Source organism: Salvelinus namaycush, chromosome 20 (genome assembly GCF_016432855.1).
Source record: "Salvelinus namaycush isolate Seneca chromosome 20, SaNama_1.0, whole genome shotgun sequence".
Lineage (NCBI taxonomy): Eukaryota > Metazoa > Chordata > Actinopteri > Salmoniformes > Salmonidae > Salvelinus > Salvelinus namaycush.
In genome coordinates, this window is record NC_052326.1 from 26,716,462 (window position 1) to 26,739,869 (window position 23,408).

Consider the following 23,408-nt stretch of genomic DNA (forward strand, 5'->3'; position numbering starts at 1 on the left):
AAGAGTTGAAAGCAGCAGGTCTGGGACAGGTAGGGGTTCCATAACCGCAGGCAGAGCAGTTGAAACTGGAACAGCAGCAAGGCCAGGTGGACTGGGGACAGCAAGGAGTCATCATGCCCGGTTTGCCGTGACGTATGGTCCTAGGGCTCAGGTTCTCAGAGAGAGAGAAAGAAAGAGAGAACGAGAGAATTAGAGAGAGCATACTTAAATTCACACAGGACACTGGATAAGACAGGAGAAGTACTCCAGGTATAACCAACTGACCCTACTCCAGGTGATCTCTTCCTGAACTAGGTCTACCTGTATGTGCCTTCTCAATATTGTACACTGTTGCAGTCTCCACAGGTACCTTTGACCATATGTGAATGTAAGTGCACAATGTAAACTGAACCGATCACTTTCGTAGTGCTAGGTTGCTGGGTCAAGACGTTATTGTACCAAGACTAACTGTTTAATGCTTACAGTAGGATTGCTGTAAAAGAGATCTGTGGACTAATCTTGAAAGATGAGTTTCAGCCTAAACTTGTTTTGTCTCAATTGCTACCTAAATAGCCAGAAGTTAGGACTTGATTAATTGGTCTGATTGCTGTCTGCAGTAATGCACATGTACCAGCAGGTGGCAGGAAAGTAAAGTGAATATACAGGTAACTTCCACAATAAAGGAAACACCAACATAGTGTCCTAATGCTTTGGGCCACCACGAACCAGAACAGCTTCAATGCACCTTAACTTGGATTCTACAAATGACGAACTCTATTGGAGGGATGCAACACCATTCGTCCATGAGAAATTCCATAATTTGGTGTTTTGTTGATGATGGTGGAGAATGGTGTCTCAGGCTCTGTTCCAACAATCTCCCATGAGACTGCCATGGCATTTGGTTCACATTTTCATGCCCATTAAACCATTCAGTGACCACTTGTGCCCTGTGGATGGGGCTATTGTCATCCTATGGGGGGGCATAGCCATGGTAGTCAAAATAATGGCCTTCCCAGCTACTTTATACATGACCCTAAGCGTGATGGGATATTAATTGCATAATAACTCAGGAATCCCACCTGTGTGGAAGCACCTGCTTTCAATATATTTTGTATCCCTCATTTACTTAGGTGTTTCCTTTATTTTGGCAGTTACCTAGTTCACCCTCAGCAACAAAAAACGATTCTACAAACAAGATCAATAGCAGTCTAAAGAATGACTAGGAGTAGCCTATTTACTTTCACAGCTGCTCAATACTTCCTCGTGTCTGTGTAAGAGGCACATAACAGACATATGGCATAATGCCTCTGCTTTTAATGAGGATGATGATTAAGATGCCTTTGGCATGACCCCTCTCCCACATGAGATACAAGCATGTCTGCAGCATCTGCTGGACAGCTATCAAAAATGGTGTTTACATGAAACATTACAAGATATACCCCTGCTCACTGTCCTGCCATTTACTCCATTTAACCTCATTCGAATAAAGAATTTAGATACCCACATAGGACTAGAGAATAGCATGAATCATTACTTTGCATATAGGTCTGATGTGTAGTGTAATTTGACTAGCCTATAAGGTAAGATCACTTTTGTATTAGACAGGTATGTATAAGCATAGGGAAACACTACACTTTCTGTGCCTGGGGTTGTGTTGGGGGGATGAGAACTGTACGAATCTCACACGTTTAACCTTATGTTATTTAAATAGTGACAGCATTTGTTTAGGCTTATCAACAATCCAAGTACTGCTACTTTGCAAAAACACTGTGTAAACAGCTAGATGTGTCTTCCACAAGGGGGACCAAACAGAGGCCGGTCATATTTCTTTACAACTCAGTGTGGCCCCTGGGAGAACGGCCCTTGCTACACACACACTCTCTCTCTCTCCCCTCTTTCTCTCACACACTGAAATAGATTTATGATAATGAGAAGCCTCAAGCATAAGGGGTAGTAGGAGCCATTTCATTAATTCACGCGAACGGAGTGGAGTTGTAGGTTCGGCGTGTTTGGGTGGTGAGAAGCTTTGGCTAGGTGACTGCGATTTCTCTCTCGATTCAATTGGATTAGCTACTGTGGAGCAGTGAAAGCATGGATACGCTGCAACAAAAGGGAACGATTAGACGGAAAGTTTAAGGGAAGGCGGCGGTAATTACGTTCAAACCTGGTTTAACATTATCGAGGAGCAATGCCCGTCATTAAGTGGGATTTGGTGTTTATTATTATCGGCTGGTTTGAAATAATTTCACTGTCGGATTGCTACAGTACACACATCAGTGAGGATGCAGAGCCGGGGACGGTGATAGCAAGTGTGGAACAGAGCGGGGCATGCACTTTGGATCAGGTAATCGCTCCTAAATTCTCAAAGACCTTTATTGAAACTGATGCGTCCGCGCGCATTGTGTTCATTTCGGGTAGTTTAAATTGTGCCTCGCTCAGCTCCAACCCTTTCACCGTGTACACTGTTGTTGACTGCGTGAACAGTGGCCCAGGGTCCAGGCACCTCCTCACGAGCCAGTATGATGTGCATGTTCACGGCAGGAACTGTTCAAGTAAACACAAAATGAAATCTCAATGGGACTTGGAGATCATCAGTTTGTTTAAGGCCCATAATCATCCGTTAGAATGCTACGAGGCTGGTACTGCGCTCCTCCGGGTATGGGATCTACTACCCGACTCTCCAACCCACAGCAGTATGCACTGCAAGGTGACTAGTAGTTCGGACTTCTACTTTTCGGAGGGGCAGTTGTTTGTGTCCAAGACCCTGTGTTTGAAGCACGACACACTCCTTGAGCTAGACTTACATTGTAACCAATACACAGGAGATGAGAGGGAAGCTAAAGTGAACAGCATTTCAGTCCACTGGCGGGTGGGTCAAGGTTCCTTCAAGCAGGGCCACTTGGGGAAGTTACTACAGCAGGCTGTCCAGTCTGAGTCGGGCATAGTGAGCAGGAGGAAGAGGGCTGTCAACAGTAGTCCCCAGTTTCAGCCTCCTATGTACCAGGTGTCTGTGGCAGAGAATAAGCCAGCTGGAACTCCTGTAGTTGTTTTAAAGGCAGTAGATTCTGATGAGGGGGAGGCAGGCAGGCTGGAGTACTTCATAGAGGCCCTGTTTGATAGCCGCTCTAACAAGCTATTTTCTGTGGACCCAGTCAATGGAGCTGTCTCCACTGTGGAGGTGCTCGATAGAGAGCAGAAGGACACCCATGTGTTCCGTGTGAATGCTGTTGACCACGGCACGCCCCGACGTACGGCCATGGCCACCCTCACCATCACAGTGAGTGACACTAATGACCATGACCCTGTCTTTGAGCAACAGGACTATAAGGAGAGGGTCAGGGAGAACCTAGAGATAGGCTACGAGGTGCTGACCGTCAGGGCCACGGATGGGGACGCCCCGGTAAATGGTAACATCCTCTACCGTGTCCTCAACAGCAACGGCTCCAACGATGTGTTTGAGATTGACCCCAGGTCAGGGGTGATCCGCACAAATGGCCCGGTGGATAGAGAGATGGTGGAGGCCTACATGCTGTTGGTAGAGGCCAACGACCAGGGTCGCGACCCCAGCCCCCGCAGCGCTACGGCAACAGTTCACATTATTGTGGAGGATGACAATGATAATGCTCCCCAGTTCAGTGAAAAGAGATATGTGGTGCAGGTTCCGGAGGATATGGCACCCAACACAGAGATCCTGCAGGTGATTGCCACAGACCAGGACAGAGGGAGTAACTCCATGGTTCACTTCAGCATCATGAGTGGCAACACCAGGGGCCAGTTCTACATTGACGCCCAGACAGGCAAGATGGACCTGGTCAGTCAGTTGGACTACGAGGCTAACAAGGAATACACCTTACGCATCCGCGCTCAGGACGGGGGACGCCCGCCTCTCTCCAACATCAGCGGCCTGGTAACGGTGCAGGTGGTGGATATCAATGATAACGCCCCCATTTTCGTCAGCACCCCCTTCCAGGCCACTGTGCTAGAGAACGTGCCGGTGGGTTACTCCATCATTCACATCCAGGCCGTTGACGCAGACTCCGGCGACAACTCCAGGCTGGAGTACTGCCTCATTGAAACCACGCCCAACTTACCCTTTTCCATTAACAACAGCAGTGGATGGATAGTGGTAGCCGCTGGGCTGGACAGGGAGAGCGTGGACTTCTACAACTTTGGGGTGGAGGCCCGTGATCATGGCCACCCGGTGATGTCCTCCTCAGCTAGCGTTAGCATGACCATCCTTGACGTCAACGATAACAACCCAGAGTTCACCCAGAGATCATACTACATGCGCCTCAATGAGGATGCTGTCGTGGGCACAAGCGTGGTGACGGTTTCTGCGGTGGACCAGGATATCAACAGTGTGGTGACATATCAGATCTCCAGTGGTAACACCAGAAACAGGTTTTCCATCACCAGCCAGAGTGGAGGGGGCCTCATCACCCTGGCCCTGCCCCTCGACTACAAACTGGAGCGCCAATACGTCCTGAGTGTCACCGCGTCTGACGGCACACGCTTCGATACCGCCAAGGTGTTCGTCAACGTCACTGACGCCAATACCCACCGTCCCGTGTTTCAGAGCTCCCATTACACCGTCAACATCAATGAGGACAGACCTGTTGGCACCACCGTTGTGGTGATCAGTGCTACAGATGAGGACACCGGGGAGAACGCACGTATAACCTACTTTATGGATGACAGCATCCCCCAGTTCGACATTGACTCAGACACAGGCGCTGTCACCACCCAGATGGAGCTGGACTATGAAGACCAGGTGTCCTACACGTTAGCCATCACGGCCCGGGACAACGGCATCCCACAGAAGTCTGACACCACCTACCTGGAGATCCTGGTGAATGATGTGAATGACAACTCTCCTCGGTTCCTCAGAGACCACTACCTAGGCTCTGTGATGGAGGACGTGCCAGTGTTTACCAGCGTGGTCCAGGTCTCTGCCACTGACCGAGACTCTGGCCTCAATGGACGTGTCTTCTATACTTTCCAGGGGGGAGAGGACGGTGATGGAGACTTCATAATTGAGTCTACCTCTGGTATTGTGCGAACGCTGCGTCGCCTGGACCGTGAGAACATGCCTATCTACAACCTGCAGGCCTTTGCTGTGGATAAAGGTGTTCCTGCTCTCAAGACGTCCGTGGACATCCAGGTGACCATCTTAGACGTGAACGACAACCCTCCCGTGTTTGAGAAAGATGAGTTTGACATCTTTGTGGAGGAGAACAGCCCAATAGGCCTGGTAGTGGCACACATATCTGCCTCAGACCCAGACGAGGGGAGCAACGCCCAGATCATGTACCAGATAGTAGAGGGAAACATCCCAGAGGTGTTCCAGCTGGATATCTTCTCAGGAGAACTAACCGTTCTGACAGATCTCGACTACGAGACGCAGTCGGAGTATGTCATCGTGGTCCAGGCCACCTCCGCCCCACTGGTCAGCCGTGCCACCGTGCACGTCAAGCTGGTTGACAAGAACGACAACGTACCAGTGCTGAAAAATTTCCAGATCATATTCAATAACTATGTCACTGACAAGTCCAGTAGCTTCCCCACAGGGGTGATCGGGCGGATCCCTGCCCATGACCCAGATGCCTTGGACCAGCTCCAGTACAGCTTTGAGGCTGGTAATGAGCTGAACCTGGTCATCCTGAACCAGAGCACTGGGGAGATACGCCTCAGCCAGGCCCTGAACAACAACAGACCCCTGGAGGCCTCCATGAGGATATCTGTCTCCGGTAAGACCAACCTCTCCTCAATTGTTTTTTAATACGTAGGCCCTTTTCTGATATGTTAATGTTAGGCACAGTGAAGACTTTTGTTCTTCCTCATTCTTTAGATTTTTCCTATTGATGTTCCTCACTTGAAAATTTTCAACATTACAATACCAAATATGTAATTTTTTTGACACAGTTGGAGTTGAATACTGTGAATGCCATACAAACTGTTTTATGTATGGCCTCTGCTGCAGTGTTTCAGTTTTACAACTTCATTATTTCAATATTAATCATAAATTAGAATTAACATTCAGGTCAGGATCTTAGTATGCCTCCTCAAGCCTTATGTTTCATTTGGAGAGAGAAGTCCTCTCTAGACTAGATTGTGCCTTTTAGCTTCTTGGGGTTTGTTTTTCTGTTATAGTATTTGTCATCTTGTTAAAGAGCAGGCTGTACCCAGGCCTGATGTAGATCAATGTGAATTTAAATAGCAGTTTATCTGCATGTCTGCAGCCGGTTAGCCTGCTCCTGTGGGAAATACACTCCAGTGGGTCTGGATAATTTTCCATTATTGCCCAACTTAAAACCCCCATTTTCAGCTAGCACACAATATTTCATTCAATTATGGATGTTTTTTTAATCTATATATTCGCACGATGATGACAGTTGATTTCAAACTGAGGGTTAAACAAGGATTCATTTGACCATATTTATTTTGTATCACATGCCAGATTGTCAGGATATTTCCCTACTTACTTAAATTATTATTTGTAATTTCAAAATGAGCAATGCATACCTTGTGTGCCAGTTGTTGTTATCCCAGCATTTGTATTACCTTTGTAAATAAGTGTAGCATGAACAATACAGGCTTTATGGCTATAAGGTATGGTATATGTCATGTTTTAAGCCGTGATGGACTATGCCATCATTGTGAAGACACTTTGGACCCAGGCATGTAATTAACTTAGATTCATTTTAGACACACTGAAAGATAAAAGTAGCCTGTGTCTTGTGTAGCACCAAACAAATATATTTTACGTTTGGAGAGTTGTAGTAGCCAGCTCATGAAAACCAGTGAGCTGTGTTGTCTACTCTAACCTCTTGTTTCTCTTTAATTGAGTCTGCATAAGGCACCCGTCATTTCAACTGTCAGCACAATTTACAGAGCATTTTATTTGCTCTAAAAATGTGACTGAACTTTAATTGCTGCAGAAACAGATTTGTTACCCGGTGTGAGTCAGACTGCAGAGCTGGTTCCTTCATGACCTTGGATCTCATTTAAAGAGATGTGCAAACAGCACCTTCTAAATGTCACACTGCATTTCAGTCAGGGATTTGACATCAAAGTGTCCATATTTAACCAGGTAAAACACGTTTAACTAGAAGGATTAAAACTGTCCTATTTTACTATTTTCTCTGAGGTGGTGTGTTAATATCTGACCCTCTCATATATCAGCCAATAGACACAGTGCTGGGCTGGCTGAGTTGATTGTGACTGCCAGATACTAGAAGGTCAGCATGGGTAGTAATCATTACAATGTATTACAGCGCCGCTTCGTTTTTTGGTGTGTTTTTACTTCTCCTCCCTGAAGCCTCTTTAAAGGAGGAGGTCCCTAGTGACAGATGAGAGAGCTTTCTGTCTTTCTTGGAGACAATGGCGACTGGTCGATTTGAGGTAGGCGTGAGGAGATCATGCTAGGCCCTGGTTGGAGGCAACAGCTGTGACTCTACCAAGGACCAATTAGACGGATGGCTTGTCTCCGCGTCCCGCACCTGCTGGGGTATCTCTGTCAGTACCCCTGCGGGTGAGAGAAAGAGGGAGAGGGAGGTGGGTAAATAGAGAGCAAACGAAAATCATGTTGGTGTGAGATGGATAGAACATGAAGATGCAGATGTAATGAGAAAGGTAAATATAGAGAGAGGAGATGGAGAGGGTGCCTGCCTGTAGAATAAATGTTTGCCCCAGTGCTGAGAGATCTTCCCTTGACGACTTAACATCCTCACATTATTTGGAATGGAGGCCATATGATGGATGATTCCATTAGCCTCAGCTAGTCTGTGATGAAATACAACAGATCATATCACTTCAACCACATCAATTACACTGTTAAGGTGCACCAATTCAGGTAAATATTATTACTGTATCTAGATATTCATGTTAAGAGGAACATCAAAAGGTCTGAAAATGGTTCAATAAGAGCTATGCCTATGTGTACTGTTTCACAATGACTTTCATTGGAGTGGCGCAGTGTTAAATAGCCTATGATTGGCATGGTGGGTCCATATTGCACTCTCTGTAGCTGCTCTCATAGCAGCCCTGGCAATTATACTTATGATTAATCCTTCGCTTAGCTAATTATGGAGCCAGCTTTCCTGCCATGGTGCACTGGTTGTAGGCCCTGCAAATTAACACCGGTATGAGGGATACCCCGGCTAATGTGCTGGATTAGACGTTCCATATCACTGGCCGTGGGAGTAGACATTTCTGAATGAATTTCTGCAGCCCAGATTATGGTTGTAAATACAGCTGATTACAGATTTGTGGGGATCGTTAGATCTGTCTTCTCCCTCCTGAGCTGAGGAACATAACTGACACCAGATCAGCCCAGCCAAGACGTTTCTGACCGTGCTGGGAGGACAGTACCAGGCAGTGGGTTTAGTAATTGATGTGGCAGAACCTGGGCTCTGTTGCTCCAGCGTTGACATACTGCTGATCTAATGCTGCATCCTGTGTGTGTGAGCTCGCATTAATGTGTGTGTGCTTTTGATGCTGGGGATTTAGCCTCCTTCCTCTCATCCTTTGATGGAATAATCTCCCTCAGTCTACTTACCTGAAGATTGTTCGAGAATAAACACCATGGTATTTACCTTGTCATGTTTGTTCCTTTGATGAAATTCCATGAAGCCTTGGTAGTCAGAATACTGCACATGCCCACAGTTATATTTATCAGCACGGAGGTTAAATGGTCAAGCCCTCCCCTCTGACTGAACATGGAGCTTGATTTGCCTCAGCCCATGGCAGGACATGCAGTAGCTCACAAATGACATGCTAATAGTAGCAGGCATGCTATGTCGTCTACCTAGGTGGTCTCTGGCCAGGAGGTACTGTCACTGGTTAGATCATCAGTAGTCAGTATACTAGGGATTCTCCATAGGGCAACTCCTCTCCTCTCACCAACCCCTCTGAACCATCACAATTGACCCCTGACCTCTGACTGTTCTCATTACCTCCCTTGGTCAACTCCCTATGCCATCAGACAGCATGTTAATCAGTTCCACAAGGATTAAGGTAAAGTTTAAGAAATTGGATCTGAATTAGGACTGAGATTCATGTTGATACTAGAATCAATTTCCATAGTGCTTTGCGTTTGTGATTATTGCTCACAAATCTTATTTCAAGACAATTACACATATGCAAATATTTTGAGACCTTGTAAACATAGCATAACGTTACATTGGTTCTCTTTTAATTAAGCCTGTCTTAAGAAGACTAAGTGAATCTACAATGGGCAACTTGTTTTAAATGTTCAAATTTCTGATTTGAATGTGAGACAGTTCTCCCAACTCCCACAAAGCCAGGCCCAGGCAATCCATATTCTGTGTGATTGAATGTTGTTTTGTAAGGCGTTCATTTTCCCACTGTCACCATCCACCGCACAACACAACAGGACAAGAGTGGAATTTTAAAGTTTAAGGAAGCCACTCTCATCCATCACATCTAAATCAGCGCTGTCCCAGTCTGTGTAATTACATGACAGTGTATTAAGACTGGGCTGTTGTCTGTGGATGGACTTTCTCTGTGGCTGGTCTCTGCCAGGGGACAGGGTCAGGCTGTATTAGCTGAATTATGGATGGCTGCACAAGAGTAGCACTGAGATCAGTTTTAATCTCGCCCTTTGCTTAGTGTTTGAAGCCAATGGGTTTCTCCCAATGGCGACGCGGACATGGATAATGGAAAGTTGAGAACGTGCTAATACCCAGAAATACCCTTGGCCTACATATACTACCACTCAATATGCCATACAATTTCCATGATGTAGTCTGTTGGTGTGTGTATGTTTGTGCTGACTTGTCTGTAATGGGCCTTTATCTCTCTCCATACCTCTGTTCTCCCCCAAGAAAACATTAGTCACAGCCCTGCTTGAAATGTATGTAGCACTTTGTCCACCTACTCTATCTGCTATTTCCTCTAACATCACCTATCCCCTGGATTCTGTCCCTATTTTATTCGTCAGTCATCCAATCCTCCTCTTCTATCCATGATTCTCACCCCCGCAGCAACCTCTCCGCTGCCCCCTCCCCATCCTTTCAAGCTCCTCCAGCCTCTTTCTTTTCTCCCCCTTTTTCCTTTGACTGTTGTTCCCTCTCTCCTCTGTGAAAGGAAGAATGCCTAAAATAAATGCTTTGTTAAGCACCCAGTTGTCATGGTGACCCCAGCAATGCCTGAGAAATTCCTGGTGGGTGGGGACAAGGGGGAGGGTCCCTTTGTGTAGGGAAGATGGGGGGAGGGGCAGCACATACATTCTAAAGTGCAACAGTGCAACTTTTGAGCCGACTGTCACACTCTCCCGCTCCCCAGTGAAGGATAGACCCCAATGAGTCTTGCTTTGGACACGGGGTCTGTGAGGCCAGCCACAGTGACCTGTCTGACTGCTCGACTGTTCTCTCTCACCGTTTGACCTTTTTTTTATTGGACAAACTATTTTGACACACTATCCATTCTGCTTATGTGAGGTTACAATTTTGTTACTCAGAAATAACTTGTATGCGTTGATGATAACTTTATGCCGGTGCCAATAACAATGGATTGCTTTAAGTTTATAAAAGGTGACGTTAACTTTTCTCACTAAACCTAGGCACTATTTGCTCAACCAATACCTCTTTGACGGTGAGAGAACAGGAGCTAGGGTTTGATGGATGCCAACAGCTCAGAGTTTTGTAACTGCTCTGTGAAAACCTTACCAGAGTAAAGCACATGGTGGGCAGGTTGTGTTGTCTAAGCCCTTTGATTTGTGACACAAATGTGTGGAGATGGTATGTGATTTCCTGCTGTTGGCTGCTTTCTCTATCAGAACATCTCCTTATGTGGGACTCTCTTTTTTCTCTCTCTCTTTTTCTCTCTCTCAACCCCCCCCCCCCAGCCCTCCCCGCTTTGTTGCTCTGATGGTCTGGATGAGAGGGGGATGACATCATCCCAGTGTTTGGGATTAGGGCTGATGCATGGCTCGGGTAGGAGTTAGGGCTGTTGGCGTTAGCACACATATCGCAAGGTCGTCCTGTATTGTCCCCCACTATCACTGCAGACAATGGGGTGGGGAATTTAGCGGGCTCTGTCTGGGTCTGTACCCCTCTGTCTTTGTGTCCCTTGTTTGTTCTGGTCCTGTAGTCTTCAGGGGAGTCTGACCATGCCTGCCAGCACCGCCATATTAAGGCATGAGTTGGTTAATTTCAGATTAATATACAGTCTGATGAAGAATTTAGTCTCAGTTTTTGTCTCAAATACTTTTTACTCCTTAGATTAGATTTATTTTAATTCATAGCTCAGCTATCCACTGCATTGCCACACATTTCTGAGCTGGGGTACTCTTTCTGTTATGTCTACAATAAATCCCCCTTACTACTACTACTACTACTACTTCTACTACTACTACAAATTAAACTTTAATTTAAAGTCTCCACTAATTTAAAAAGTCCATAATGTAAACAAGTTGGTGTTCTAGTGCTGTGAGCAACATATGTTTATTTAACAGATTGCTTACTTGCAAGCTACATTGCACTAATTTAGCATAAAAACATAGAGATATTACACAGTGACCTGGTTTCATGGGCTCCTATCAAAGAGGGTAGAATGTCAGCGTTGGGGCTTCAGGCTTTGGTACTAAGAATGGGGGAAGGGTTCCTAGTTAACACACGGTGTGTGAAGTGCTGAAACTCTAATGGTTTTTAACACCAACTAGGCCTTCCAGCTAACTAGCCAGATGGTTTATTCTGGACAATGACGAGCTTGGCCATCTAGGTAGCATCAATCTTATTCTTTCAGCTGTTCCAATTAAACTAGGTGGATTGTTTTCATTAAGTGGCCACTTTATCAGCCATGCCAAGAAGGACTGGGCAGAATCAGATTCTATAGATTAAAAAAATACTTTTTATTATTTTCACAGCATGCATGGGAAATCGTTTTTTAACAAGGTCACATCTGTTATTTACATCCAAATTGAGGTTTTTCAATGCTATTATAAGGAGTAGGTCACTATTTAAGAATCTCTGCTGAAAGAAATCTCTATATTACTGCTGTTGCTGATGTTTGTCAGGTTAACTAGTCATCCGTTTGAGTAATGTGACATTGATGATCATCATCACGCCTGCATCCCTCAGTACCAAATCACATCCATATTGAATACGTATCAGAACTCTTGAATACCAGCCTCATGCTTAGTAACGTCTCTGCATGCTAATGTCTCTTTACTAAAGTGCCGACAGAGGTTTTCCTTATAATGTGCAAATGTATTGATTTGAACTGCACTTCTACTTTTCTTTGGCTTGCCCCTCTCATAATAAGGAACAATCTGTGGAATGCTAGAGAATGGAGTTATTTTAGCTTGATACAGAGGAGAGTTGTCCACTGTTGTCTTTTCTTGGGCTGTGAGACCCTGCATTATGTGGCTGCTCCAGAAATCACCTGGATTAAAATGCCTGGGTCTGACATTGAGCTCCGGAGACCCTCTCCTTTCCTGAATGTCTGGATGTTGAAGAAGATGGGAGTCTGGGCTGTGTTTCTGTTGTTCTTCATGCATTTTCTCATGACAAATACTGTTTGGTTTGCTCTATTGGAGGAGAAAACGGATATCCAGTAATTACACTTGATTGTTTTGATTGCAGGGTTGTATCAGATTTCTGTATATTTATAACCCCTCATTTCACACCATCCTTGTGTACACGTACGTGCATGCAGACACTAAGACCAAAGACGACTAATCCATTTGGCAACAGTTACAGCTGTATTGTGGAACAAGAAGATTTGGCAGCATTCATCATAGACTTGTTATGATTCTGTCGAACAAATGAAATCATTTTGTGCAATTGAATTGGCTTTACATCATTCCGAGATATATGTAAAAATCTGTTGCGTAGGAGTTAGGACATGCTCTCTCCACAGTCATCCCTCCTCAGGCTCAACAGAAGGGCTACGTTGGCTCGCTGTGTGATATATGAAGTGCTCATGTTAATTTGAGCTTAATCTCATACAGCAGCTGTCTCCCAAAAATGGGACCAAGCCATTAACCCCTTCACCCTGCTGGAAGCCAAGTGCACATTGTCCACAACCAATCTGCCTCAATTTGCCCTCCTTACAGGATCATGTACGCTTGCACACATTACACCGAATGTGGATCTAGCGTTCATCTGCCTATCTTTTTTTTTAAGAACCAACCTCTATAGATGTCTGACTGCCAAACAGTTTCAAGCCATTGTACATGTAAAATCGGTGCGCACTTGGTTCTCAAATTACATTCAGAGATACTAAGTACTCTTGGCCAACAAAAGCTATTGGTGTGTCTGAGCCCTTAATGATCCAGCCCACAGTTACGTTCATGTAAAACGTGTGAACACATCCAAAAGCTAACAATTTTGATACTCTCCCATCACTCCAGTGCCCAAATGGGTTGTCTATTTAGTCTGTGTCTATATTCAGAGGTGGCAGTTACCAACTGCCTCTGCTTCCATGCTTGGTGTTGGATAATGGACAATATTGTGGGAGCTTAGAGAATTAAATCAGCTATCATGCTGTGTTTGAGCTTCAGTCTGTCCATTACAGGGTTGTCAGACCCTCTCATTGGCTGTCTTGACAGTGAGGTCAGACTGCGAAGGTTCTGATGAGGATTGTGGACAGTAGAGGTAGTGAACCGTTTTAGGGGAGGTGGTCTGGTCGCCTGCCTGGTGGAGGGCGTTAGGGGGACTGTATCCAGAAGGGGAGTGTTGTTGCATCACTATAACTAATTGGTAGGTCTACCATTACTTGTTACTTCTGTGGGTTTTTTCGTAACGGAATTACAAGGAAAAGGCTACATTTCTTTAACTTACAGAAGGTTAACAAGTTCTCCAAAATGAAATATGTGTTGATATTAGCTGTCAGGGGTCTTTACATCAACATTATTGTGTTTTAATGTATTTCTGATACCTTTTTTAAGACTTTCTGGTAGATGTTTTCTTAGAGCCCTTTTCCATCTGTTTATCCAGAAAGCCTTTACTTATGCCCAATTTTTTTTGTTTGTTTGTCTATTCCTTCATTTCCCCAAATTATAGACTCTTCGCTTTCATTTGCCACCCAATTTGATATGCGCCTATGAACTTCACATGTTCGTGCTAATTGGTCCTTTTCGATGGAAATGCCCAACATCACTAACCAAGCATGATCGGCTGATTTAATGAGTGAGCCCACTGATTAGCGTGATCTAACAAACTACTTCCACAGTCAGAGAATCAAACCTCCCAACTCCTCCTACCCTGCTAAAATGCCCTCTACAGAAGCATCATGTGGTGCCCCCCCCCCCCCCCCCCCTCTAGGTGAACCCCACTGTCTACCAAGGACTGACTTCCCAACTCCTTTGATGGAGTTCTGATTGGACTGATCCCTGCTTGCTGATTGGTTGGTAGTGGTGGATTAGGCCTGCTGTCCTGCTGAGAGCTCTCTGGTCCTGTACATCAGCGTTCTGCTCAAGTGGAAGAACTCTATTCAGTTCCCATGACACCCACAGAAACCATAGGCAACCGAGGCCAGGCTTCAAAACACTCTCATAAAGACTTGTTAGCTTCCCTTTTTGTGAATTTGACCTTGTACACCTCAATCCCTAAAACCCCACCAAACCATTTTAGAAACCAATCTTTAGTTTGTCAAAGAATGGTCGTCTTTACACAATTTCATGTTCACAAGGAATGTGCGTGAGTACTTGAGTACTCAAACTGACTTTAAAATTCAATCTTTAACCAGAGATCACATTTTTGTTCAAGTACTGTAAAACTATTTGGTGGAATGTGCTTTGTGGCTGCCCGAATGTGCAAGTGAAATTTTGTTCCCCAAAAATTGAAATGTTGCGGGGCACAACAAAAAAGCAACCAATCCAAGCATCACACAGTTCTCACTCAATTGCGTTCTAATCGCTCCCTCTACACACGCATGCTGCTGAGTACGCACAAGCTCCCGTAGGCCTACAAAAATGAATGCCTATAAAACGTATCTAACTAATGTTGATACACAAGCTACAGTCCTTGCAAAATGACGACAGTTTTATCACAAATTCAAAATGGACTGGTTGATAGGGAAATGTGTTCCAACAACAATCTATTTTCCATTTGGGCTACTTTGCGAACTGCTAGTGCAATTTATAATTGGTTAGCCTAGGCTATAACCCCCTAAACATAGACGGGTTCCACACTGAAAACATTAGTTTGATAAAGTATGTTCATCAGAATCATTAAGCCTGGGCCTACTCACCAAACAGATGTAGTGGCCGCACTTCATCACCATACAGTGTTCAATGTGGAATTGTTACTCCATTTGAAAAATTCCAAAGAACAAGCAGAATGAATGAGTCTCTGTAAATCGAACGTCTGTAAATCGAAAAGAAGACTGATTTTGGTTTCATGTAATCATGTAGTAACCAAAAAAGTGTTAAACAAATCAAAATGTATTTGATATTCTTCAAAGTAGCCACCTTTTGCCTGGATGACAGCTTTGCACACTCTTGGCATTCTCTCAACCAGCTTCATGAGGTAGTAACCTGGAATGCATTTCAATTAACAGGTGTGCCTTGTTAAAAGTTCATTTGTGAAATGTCTTTCCTTCTTAATGTCCTTCTTTGGTCTGATGAGTCCACATTTGAGATTTTTGGTTCCAAACGCTATGTGTTTGTGAGACGTAGAGTAGTTTAACAATTCTTTTGATTACTACATGATTCCATGTGTGTTATTTCATAGTTTGATGTCTTAACTATTATTCTACAATGTAGAGAATAGTAAAAAAGAAAGAAAAACCTTGGAATGAGTAGGTGTCCAAACTTTTGACTGGTACAGTGTGTATATGTAGTGACTTCAGAAAGTATTCAGACCCCTTGACGTTTTCCACATTTTCTTACGTTACAGCCTTATTCTAAAATGGATTAAATAAAAACAATACTTCATCAATCTACACACTATACCCCATAATGACAAAGAAAAAATTGGTTATTTTATTAAAAATAATAAACAGATGCCTTATTTACATAAGTGTTCAGACCCTTTGCTATTAGATTCAAAATTGAGCTCAGGTGCATCCTGTTTCCATTGATCATCCTTGAGATGTTTCTACAACTTGATTGGAGTCCACCTGTGGTAAATTCAATTGATTGGACATGATTTGGAAAGGCACACACCTGTCTATGTAAGGTCCCACAGTTGACAGTGCATGTCAGAGCAAAAACCAAGCCATGAGGTTGAAGGAATTGTCCGTAGAGCTCCGAGACAGCATTGTGTCAAGGCACAGATCTGGGGAAGGGCACCAAAAAACGTCTGTAGCATTGAAGGTCCCCAAGAAAACAGTGCCCTCCAATGGAACAAGTTTGGAACCACCAAGACTCTTCATGAGCCGACCGCCCGGCCACACTGAGCAATCGGGGGAGACAGGCCTTGGCCAGGGAAGTGACCAAGAACCCAATGGTCACTCTGACAGAGCTCTAGAGTACCTCTGTGTGAGAACCTTCCAGAAGGACAACCATCTCTGCAGCACTCCACCAATCAGGCCTTTATGGTAGGGGCCAGACGGAAGCCACTCCTCAGTAAAGGGTACATGACAGCCCACTTGACGTTTGCCAAAAGGCACCTAAAGACTCTCAGACCATGAGAAACGATTTATTTTATTTCACCTTTATTTAATCAGGTAGGCCAGTTGAGAACAAGTTCTCATTTACAACTGCGACCTGGCCAAGATAAAGAAAAGCAGTGCGACAAAAACAACACAGAGTTACACAAACAAATGTACAGTCAATAACACAATATAAAAAATCGATGTACAGTGTGTGCAAATGTAGAAGAGTAGGGCGGTAAGGCAATAAATAGGCCATAGAGGCGAAATAATTAGAATTTAGCATTAACACTGGAGTGATAGATGTGCAGATCATAATGTGCAAGTAGAGATACCGGGGTGCAAAAGAGCAAGAAGATAATATAACAATATGAGGATGAGGTAGTTGGGTGTGCTATTTACAGATGGGATATGTACAGGTGCAATGATCGGTAAGCTGCTCTGACAACTGATGCTTAAAGTTAGAGAGGGAGATTTAAGACTCCAGCTTCAGAGATTTTTGCAATTCGTTCCAGTCATTGGCAGCAGAGAACTGGAAGGAAAGGCGGCCGAAGGAAGTGTTGGCTTTGGGGATGACCAGTGAAATATACCTGCTGGAATGCGTGCTATGGGTGGGTGTTGCTATGGTGACCAGTGAGCTGAGATAACGCGGAGCTTTACCTTGCAATGACTTATAGATGACCTGGAGCCAGTGGGTTTGGCGACAAATATGAAGCGGGGGCCAGCCAACGAGAGCATACAGGTCGCAGCGATGGGTAGTATATGGGGCTTTGGTGACAAAACGGATGGCACTGTGATAGACTACATCCAGTTTGCTGAGTAGAGTGTTGGAGGCTATTTTGTAAATTACATCGCCGAAGTCAAGAATCGGTAGGATTGTCAGTTTTGCAAGGGTATGTTTGGCAGCATGAGTGAAGGAGGCTTTGATGCGAAATAGGAAGCCGACTCTAGATTTAATTTTGGATTGGAGATGCTTAATGTGAGTCTGGAAGGAGAGTTTACAGTCTCACCAGACACCAAGGTATTTGTAGTTGTCCACATATTCAAAGTCAGAACTGTCCGGAGTAGTGGATCATCCAATCTGATGAAACAAGATTGAACTCTTTGGCCTGAATGCCAAGCGTCACGTCTGGAGGAAACTTCGCCCATCCCTACGGTGACACATGGTGGTGGGAGCATCATGTTGTGGGGATGTTTTCTAGCGGCAGGGACTGGGAGACTAGTCAGGATCGAGGCAAAGCTGAACGGAGCAAAGTACAGAGATCCTTGATGAAAACCTTCTCCAGAGCGCTCAGGTCCTCAGACTGGGGCGAAAGTTCACCTTCCAACAGGACAATGACCCTAAGCACACAGCCAAGACAACGCAGGAGTGGCTCCGGGACAATTTCCTTGAGTGGCCCAACCAGAGCCCAGACTTGAACCCGATCGAACATCTCTGGAGAGACCTGAAAATAGCTGTGCAGCAATTCTCCCAATCCAACCTGACAGAGCTTGAGAGGATCTGCAGAGAATAATGGGAGAAGCTCCCCAAATACAGGTGCGCCAAGCTTGTAGTGTCATACCCAAGAAGAATCGATGCTGTAATCGCTGCCAAAGGTGCTTAAACAAAGTACTGAGTAAAGGGTCTGAATACTTATCTACAGTTGAAGTCGGAAGTTTACATACACCTTAGCCAAATACATTTCAACTCAGTTTTTCACAATTCCTGACATTTAATCCTAGTGAAAATTCCCTGTCTTAGGTCAGTTAGGATCACCACTTTATTTTAAGAATGTGAAATGTCAGAATAATAGTAGAGAGAATGATTTCTTTCAGCTTTTATTTCTTTCATCACATTCCCAGTGGGTCAGAAGTTTACATACACTCAATTAGTAGTTGGTAGTATTGCCTTTAAATTGTTGTACTTGGGTCAAACGTTTTGGGTAGCCTTCCACAAGCTTCAAAATTGGGTGAATTTTGGCCCATTCCCCCTGACAGAGCTGGTGTAACTGAGTTATGTTTGTAGTCCTCCTTGCTCGCACACGCTTTTTCAGTTCTGCCCACAAATGTTTTATAGGATTGAGGTCAGGGCTTTGTGATTGCCACTCCAATACCTTGACTTTGTTGTCCTTCAGCCATTTGGCCACAACTTTGGAAGTATGCTTGGGGTCATTGTCCTTTTGGAAGACCCATTTGCGACCAAGCTTTAACTTCCTGACTGATGTCTTGAGATGTTGCATCAATATATCCACATAATTTTCCTGCCTCATGATGCCATCTATTTTGTTGAAGTGCAACAGTCTCTCCTGCAGCTAAGCACCTCCACAACATGATGCTGCCACCCCTGTGCTTCATGGTTTGGATGGTGTTCTTCGGCTTGCAAGCATCCCCCTTTTTCCTCCAAACATAACGATGGTCATTATGGCCAAACAGTTCTATTTTTGTTTAATCAGACCAGCGGACGTTTCTCCAAAAAGTACGATCTTTGTCCCCAGGTGCAGTTGCAACCTGTAGTCTGGCTTTTTTATGGCGGTTTTGGAGCAGTGGCTTATTCCTTGCTGAGCGGCCTTTCAGGTTATGTCGATATAGGACTCGTTTTACTGTGGATATAGATACTTTTGTACCTGTTTCCTCCAGCATCTTCACAAGGTCTTTTGCTGTTGTTCTGGGATTGATTTGCACTTTTTGCACCAAAGTACGTTCATCTCTGGGAGACAGAACGCGTCTCCTTCCTGAGCAGTATGACGGCTGCGTGGTCCTGTTGGTTCCACTTTTCTGGGCTCCGTTATTTACTTAACAAATAAGGAACACTCAAAATGTGCACTTATAAATCATAACAATTTTAATTGAAATACTGCTGTAGACAGAAGATCAAACATCACAAATACAACTGATGTCTCTCCTGAGTTCTGCAAAATAGGAAAAGTCCAAGGTGCGTGCAGTCAACCCCTAGTGATGTAACTGCCTACGTCACTACCTTCTACTCATGAGACCACACCCATGCATACACTGTTTTACACACTTGCAATAGAGATACAATAGTTCCAGTGTTTTCTAACGGCTCAGCAGTAATTTTCCACTCCCCAAGTTGCTCTATAGTGGTATGTTTGACTAGTCTCTTATCTCTTTCACCCCCCCTGCAGGGTTCTGTGTCTATGAATCTCTTTTAGCCTTGAGGCGCTTTCTCACAGATACCCTGTTTTGACTGCAATAACTCACACATCTCTCAGACTGTTTCTTTATAAGAGGCAGAAACTAGAAAAGAACCTGTGAAGCAATATTAAACGTTATAATGCATATATATATTGCTAATATGTAGTCTAGGACCCTATAAATGTAGTGGGGGAGGGGTCTTATAGCCCTTCCCCTTCTATTAATACAACATAAGCATAATCAATTATTATAATACATCAAACATTTGGTGCAGCCCCTATCATGAACCCAAATTGTCCCCATCAATCCCATGGTGTTTATACTTGCGTACTACTGTTTGTACAGATGAATGTGGTACCTTCAGACATTTGGAAATTGCTCCCAAAGATAAACCAGACTTGTGGAGGTCTACAATTTTATTTTCTGAGGTCTTGGCTGATTTCTTTTGATTTTCCCATGATGTCAAGCGAAGAGGCACTGCGTTTGAAGGTAGGCCTTGAAATACATCCACAGGTACACCTCCAATTGACTCAAATGATGTCAATTAGCCTATCAGAAGCTTCTAAAGCCATGACATCATTTTCTGGAATTTTCCAAGCTGTTATAAGGCACAGTCAACTTAGTGTATGTGAACTTCTGACCCACTGGAATTGTGATACAGTGAATTATACGTGAAATAATCTGTCTGCAAACAATCGTTGGAAAAATGACTTGTGTCATGCACGAAGTAGATGTCCCAACCCACTTGCCAAAACTATAGTTTGAACAAGACATTTGTGGAGGGGTTGAAAAACGAGTTAATGACTCCAACCTAAGTGTATGTAAACTTCTGACTTCAACTGTAAATGTAATATTTCAGTTATTTAAAAAATAAAAAGATATAAATTAGCTAACATTTCTAAAAACTTGTTTTTGCTTTGTCATTATGGAGTATTGTATGTAGATTGAGGAAACAAAAACAATTTTAGAATAAGCCTGTGACTTAAACAAAATGTGAAAATTTGCTTCTGCATTGCTTGCTGTTTGGGGTTTTAGGCTGGTTTCTGTACAGCACTGTGACATCAGCTGATGTAAGATGGCTTTATAAATACATTTGATTGAAGGGATCTGAATACTTTCCGAAGGCACTGTGTGTGTATATATACAGTGGGGCAAAACAGTATTTAGTCAGCCACCAATTGTGCAAGTTCTCCCACTTAAAAAGATGAGAGAGGCCTCTAATTGTCATCATAGGTACACTTCAACTATGACAGACAAAATCAGAAGAAAAAAAATCCAGAAAATCACATTGTAGGATTTTTAATTAATTTATTTGCAAATTATGGTGGAAAATAAGTATTTGGTCAATAACAAAAGTTTATCTCAATACTTTGTTATATACCCTTTGTTGGCAATGACAGAGGTCAAACGTTTTCTGTAAGTCTTCACAAGGTTTTCACACACTGTTGCTGGTATTTTGGCCCATTCCTCCATGCAGATCTCCTCTAGAGCAGTGATGTTTTGGGGCTGTTGCTGGGCAACACGGACTTTCAACTCACTCCAAAGATTTTCTATGGGGTTGAGATCTGGAGACTGGCTAGGACACTCCAGGACCTTGAAATGCTTCTTACGAAGCCACTCCTTCGTTGCCCGGGCGGTGTGTTTGGGATCATTGTCATGCTGAAAGACCCAGCCACGTTTCATCTTCAATGCCCTTGCTGATGGAAGGAGGTTTTCACTCAAAATCTCACATGGATACATGGCCCCATTCATTCTTTCCTCAGTCGTCCTGGTCCCTTTGCAGAAAAACAGCCCCAAAGCATGATGTTTCCACCCCATGCTTCACAGTAGGTATGGTGTTCTTTGGATGCAACTCAGCATTCTTTGTCCTCCAAACACGACGAGAAGAGTTTTTACCAAAAAGTTCTATTTTGGTTTCATCTGACCATATGACATTCTCCCAATCTTCTTCTGGATCATCCAAATGCTCTCTAGCAAACTTCAGACGGGCCTGGACATGTACTGGCTTAAGCAGGGGACACGTCTGGCACTGCAGGATTTGAGTCCCTGGCGGCGTAGTGTGTTACTGATGGTAGGCTTTGTTACTTTGGTCCCAGCTCTCTGCAGGTCATTCACTAGGTCCCCCCGTGTGGTTCTGGGATTTTTGCTCACCGTTTTTGTGATCATTTTGACCCCACGGGGTGAGATCTTGCGTGGAGCCCCAGATCGAGGGAGATTATCAGTGGTCTTGTATGTCTTCCATTTCCTAATAATTGCTCCCACAGTTGATTTCTTCAAACCAAGCTGCTTACCTATTGCAGATTCAGTCTTCCCAGCCTGGTGCAGGTCTACAATTTTGTTTCTGGTGTCCTTTGACAGCTCTTTGGTCTTGGCCATAGTGGAGTTTGGAGTGTGACTGTTTGAGGTTGTGGACAGGTGTCTTTTATACTGATAACAAGTTCAAACAGGTGCCATTAATACAGGTAACGAGTGGAGGACAGAGGAGCCTCTTAAAGAAGAAGTTACAGGTCTGTGAGAGCCAGAAATCTTGCTTGTTTGTAGGTGACCAAATACTTATTTTCCACCATAATTTGCAAATAAATTCATTAAAAATCCTACAATGTGATTTTCTGGATTTTTTTTGTGATTTTGTCTGTCATAGTTGAAGTGTACCTATGATGAAAATTACAGGCCTCTCTCATCTTTTTAAGTGGGAGAACTTGCACAATTGGTGGCTGACTAAATACTTTTTTGCCCCACTGTGTGTGTGTGTATATATATATATATATTGGGCAATTAAGCAATTATGATTTGTTATCTGTAATGGTTATGATAAATTAGGCATTGTTGGCACTTAGCATATAGATAAACGCATACTTTTTTTCTCCCAGTGCAGGCCTTGTTCAAAAAATAGTTTATTCTCCCACTCGAGAAAAAAATCATCTGAGTACTTCAACAGTGATACAAATTATAATGCCCATCCCTAGTCCACACCGACCTCTGAGTGGATAAACAAAAGGTAGCCTTCATCATACAGACTCCACCTTATGGACAATGGCATGCATCTCATCAAAGGCACCACTTTGATGTGGCTGTGCACTGACACATATTTTGGAAAGGTAGGTCTCTATTTTGATCGAGCCTGACAGTAATGAATGGCCACTGGAAACGGGGCCATATAATCCTGTCAAGGTGCTGGCAGAACAAAGCTGTTCCATGACTCCTGACAACCCCAAACCTGAGGAAGCTCTAATAACTGTAATAAATTAGCCAGGCTCATTCAAGGGCAACGGAGTCCCTCTAATGAATGTATTTAATTACCACAGTGGTCCTAGGTCATCCACGTCAGATTAATGAGATTAAACTGTGTGGATCCCGGTGTTGCCTCCAATGGAACTATGTGCACCCAAGGTCACACACATTCTGGTTTGTGCAAGATCATTTTGTATACTGAGATAATTCACAAACTTTGGTTGTTTTATGGTTAGTCAGAAATTGGTAAACCTGTTGTCAGAAATGAGGGTTACATAACTTGCCTTTTTGAAATGACGATCTGTACAACAGTGTATATACTCTATATGGTGCCCCCCTTTTTCAAATTGTACAAAAACAAGTTCCATCAGGGAATTTGAGTGCAACTGCCGCCTCGATAGTAACAAGCAGCCGTAACGGAAGCCGAACAACTTGCCGATTGCGATTTTTGTTTGTTTGTTGTTGGGGGGTGTGAATACCTGTAGCCTTTTTTCTCTCAGAGCAGA

The 23,408-nt window shown here is 43.9% G+C and overlaps 1 protein-coding gene across 1 annotated transcript in view; it reads left to right on the forward strand.

Annotated features, from left to right (window-relative positions):
• The first annotated feature begins 2,167 nt into the window (after positions 1-2,167).
• celsr2 (cadherin, EGF LAG seven-pass G-type receptor 2) overlaps positions 2,168-23,408 on the forward strand; it is an 89,429-nt gene continuing 68,188 nt past the window's right edge. Inside the window, 1 exon segment of the mRNA XM_039015348.1 lies at positions 2,168-5,726. Within this exon segment, the coding sequence (XP_038871276.1) occupies positions 2,168-5,726 (3,559 nt within the window).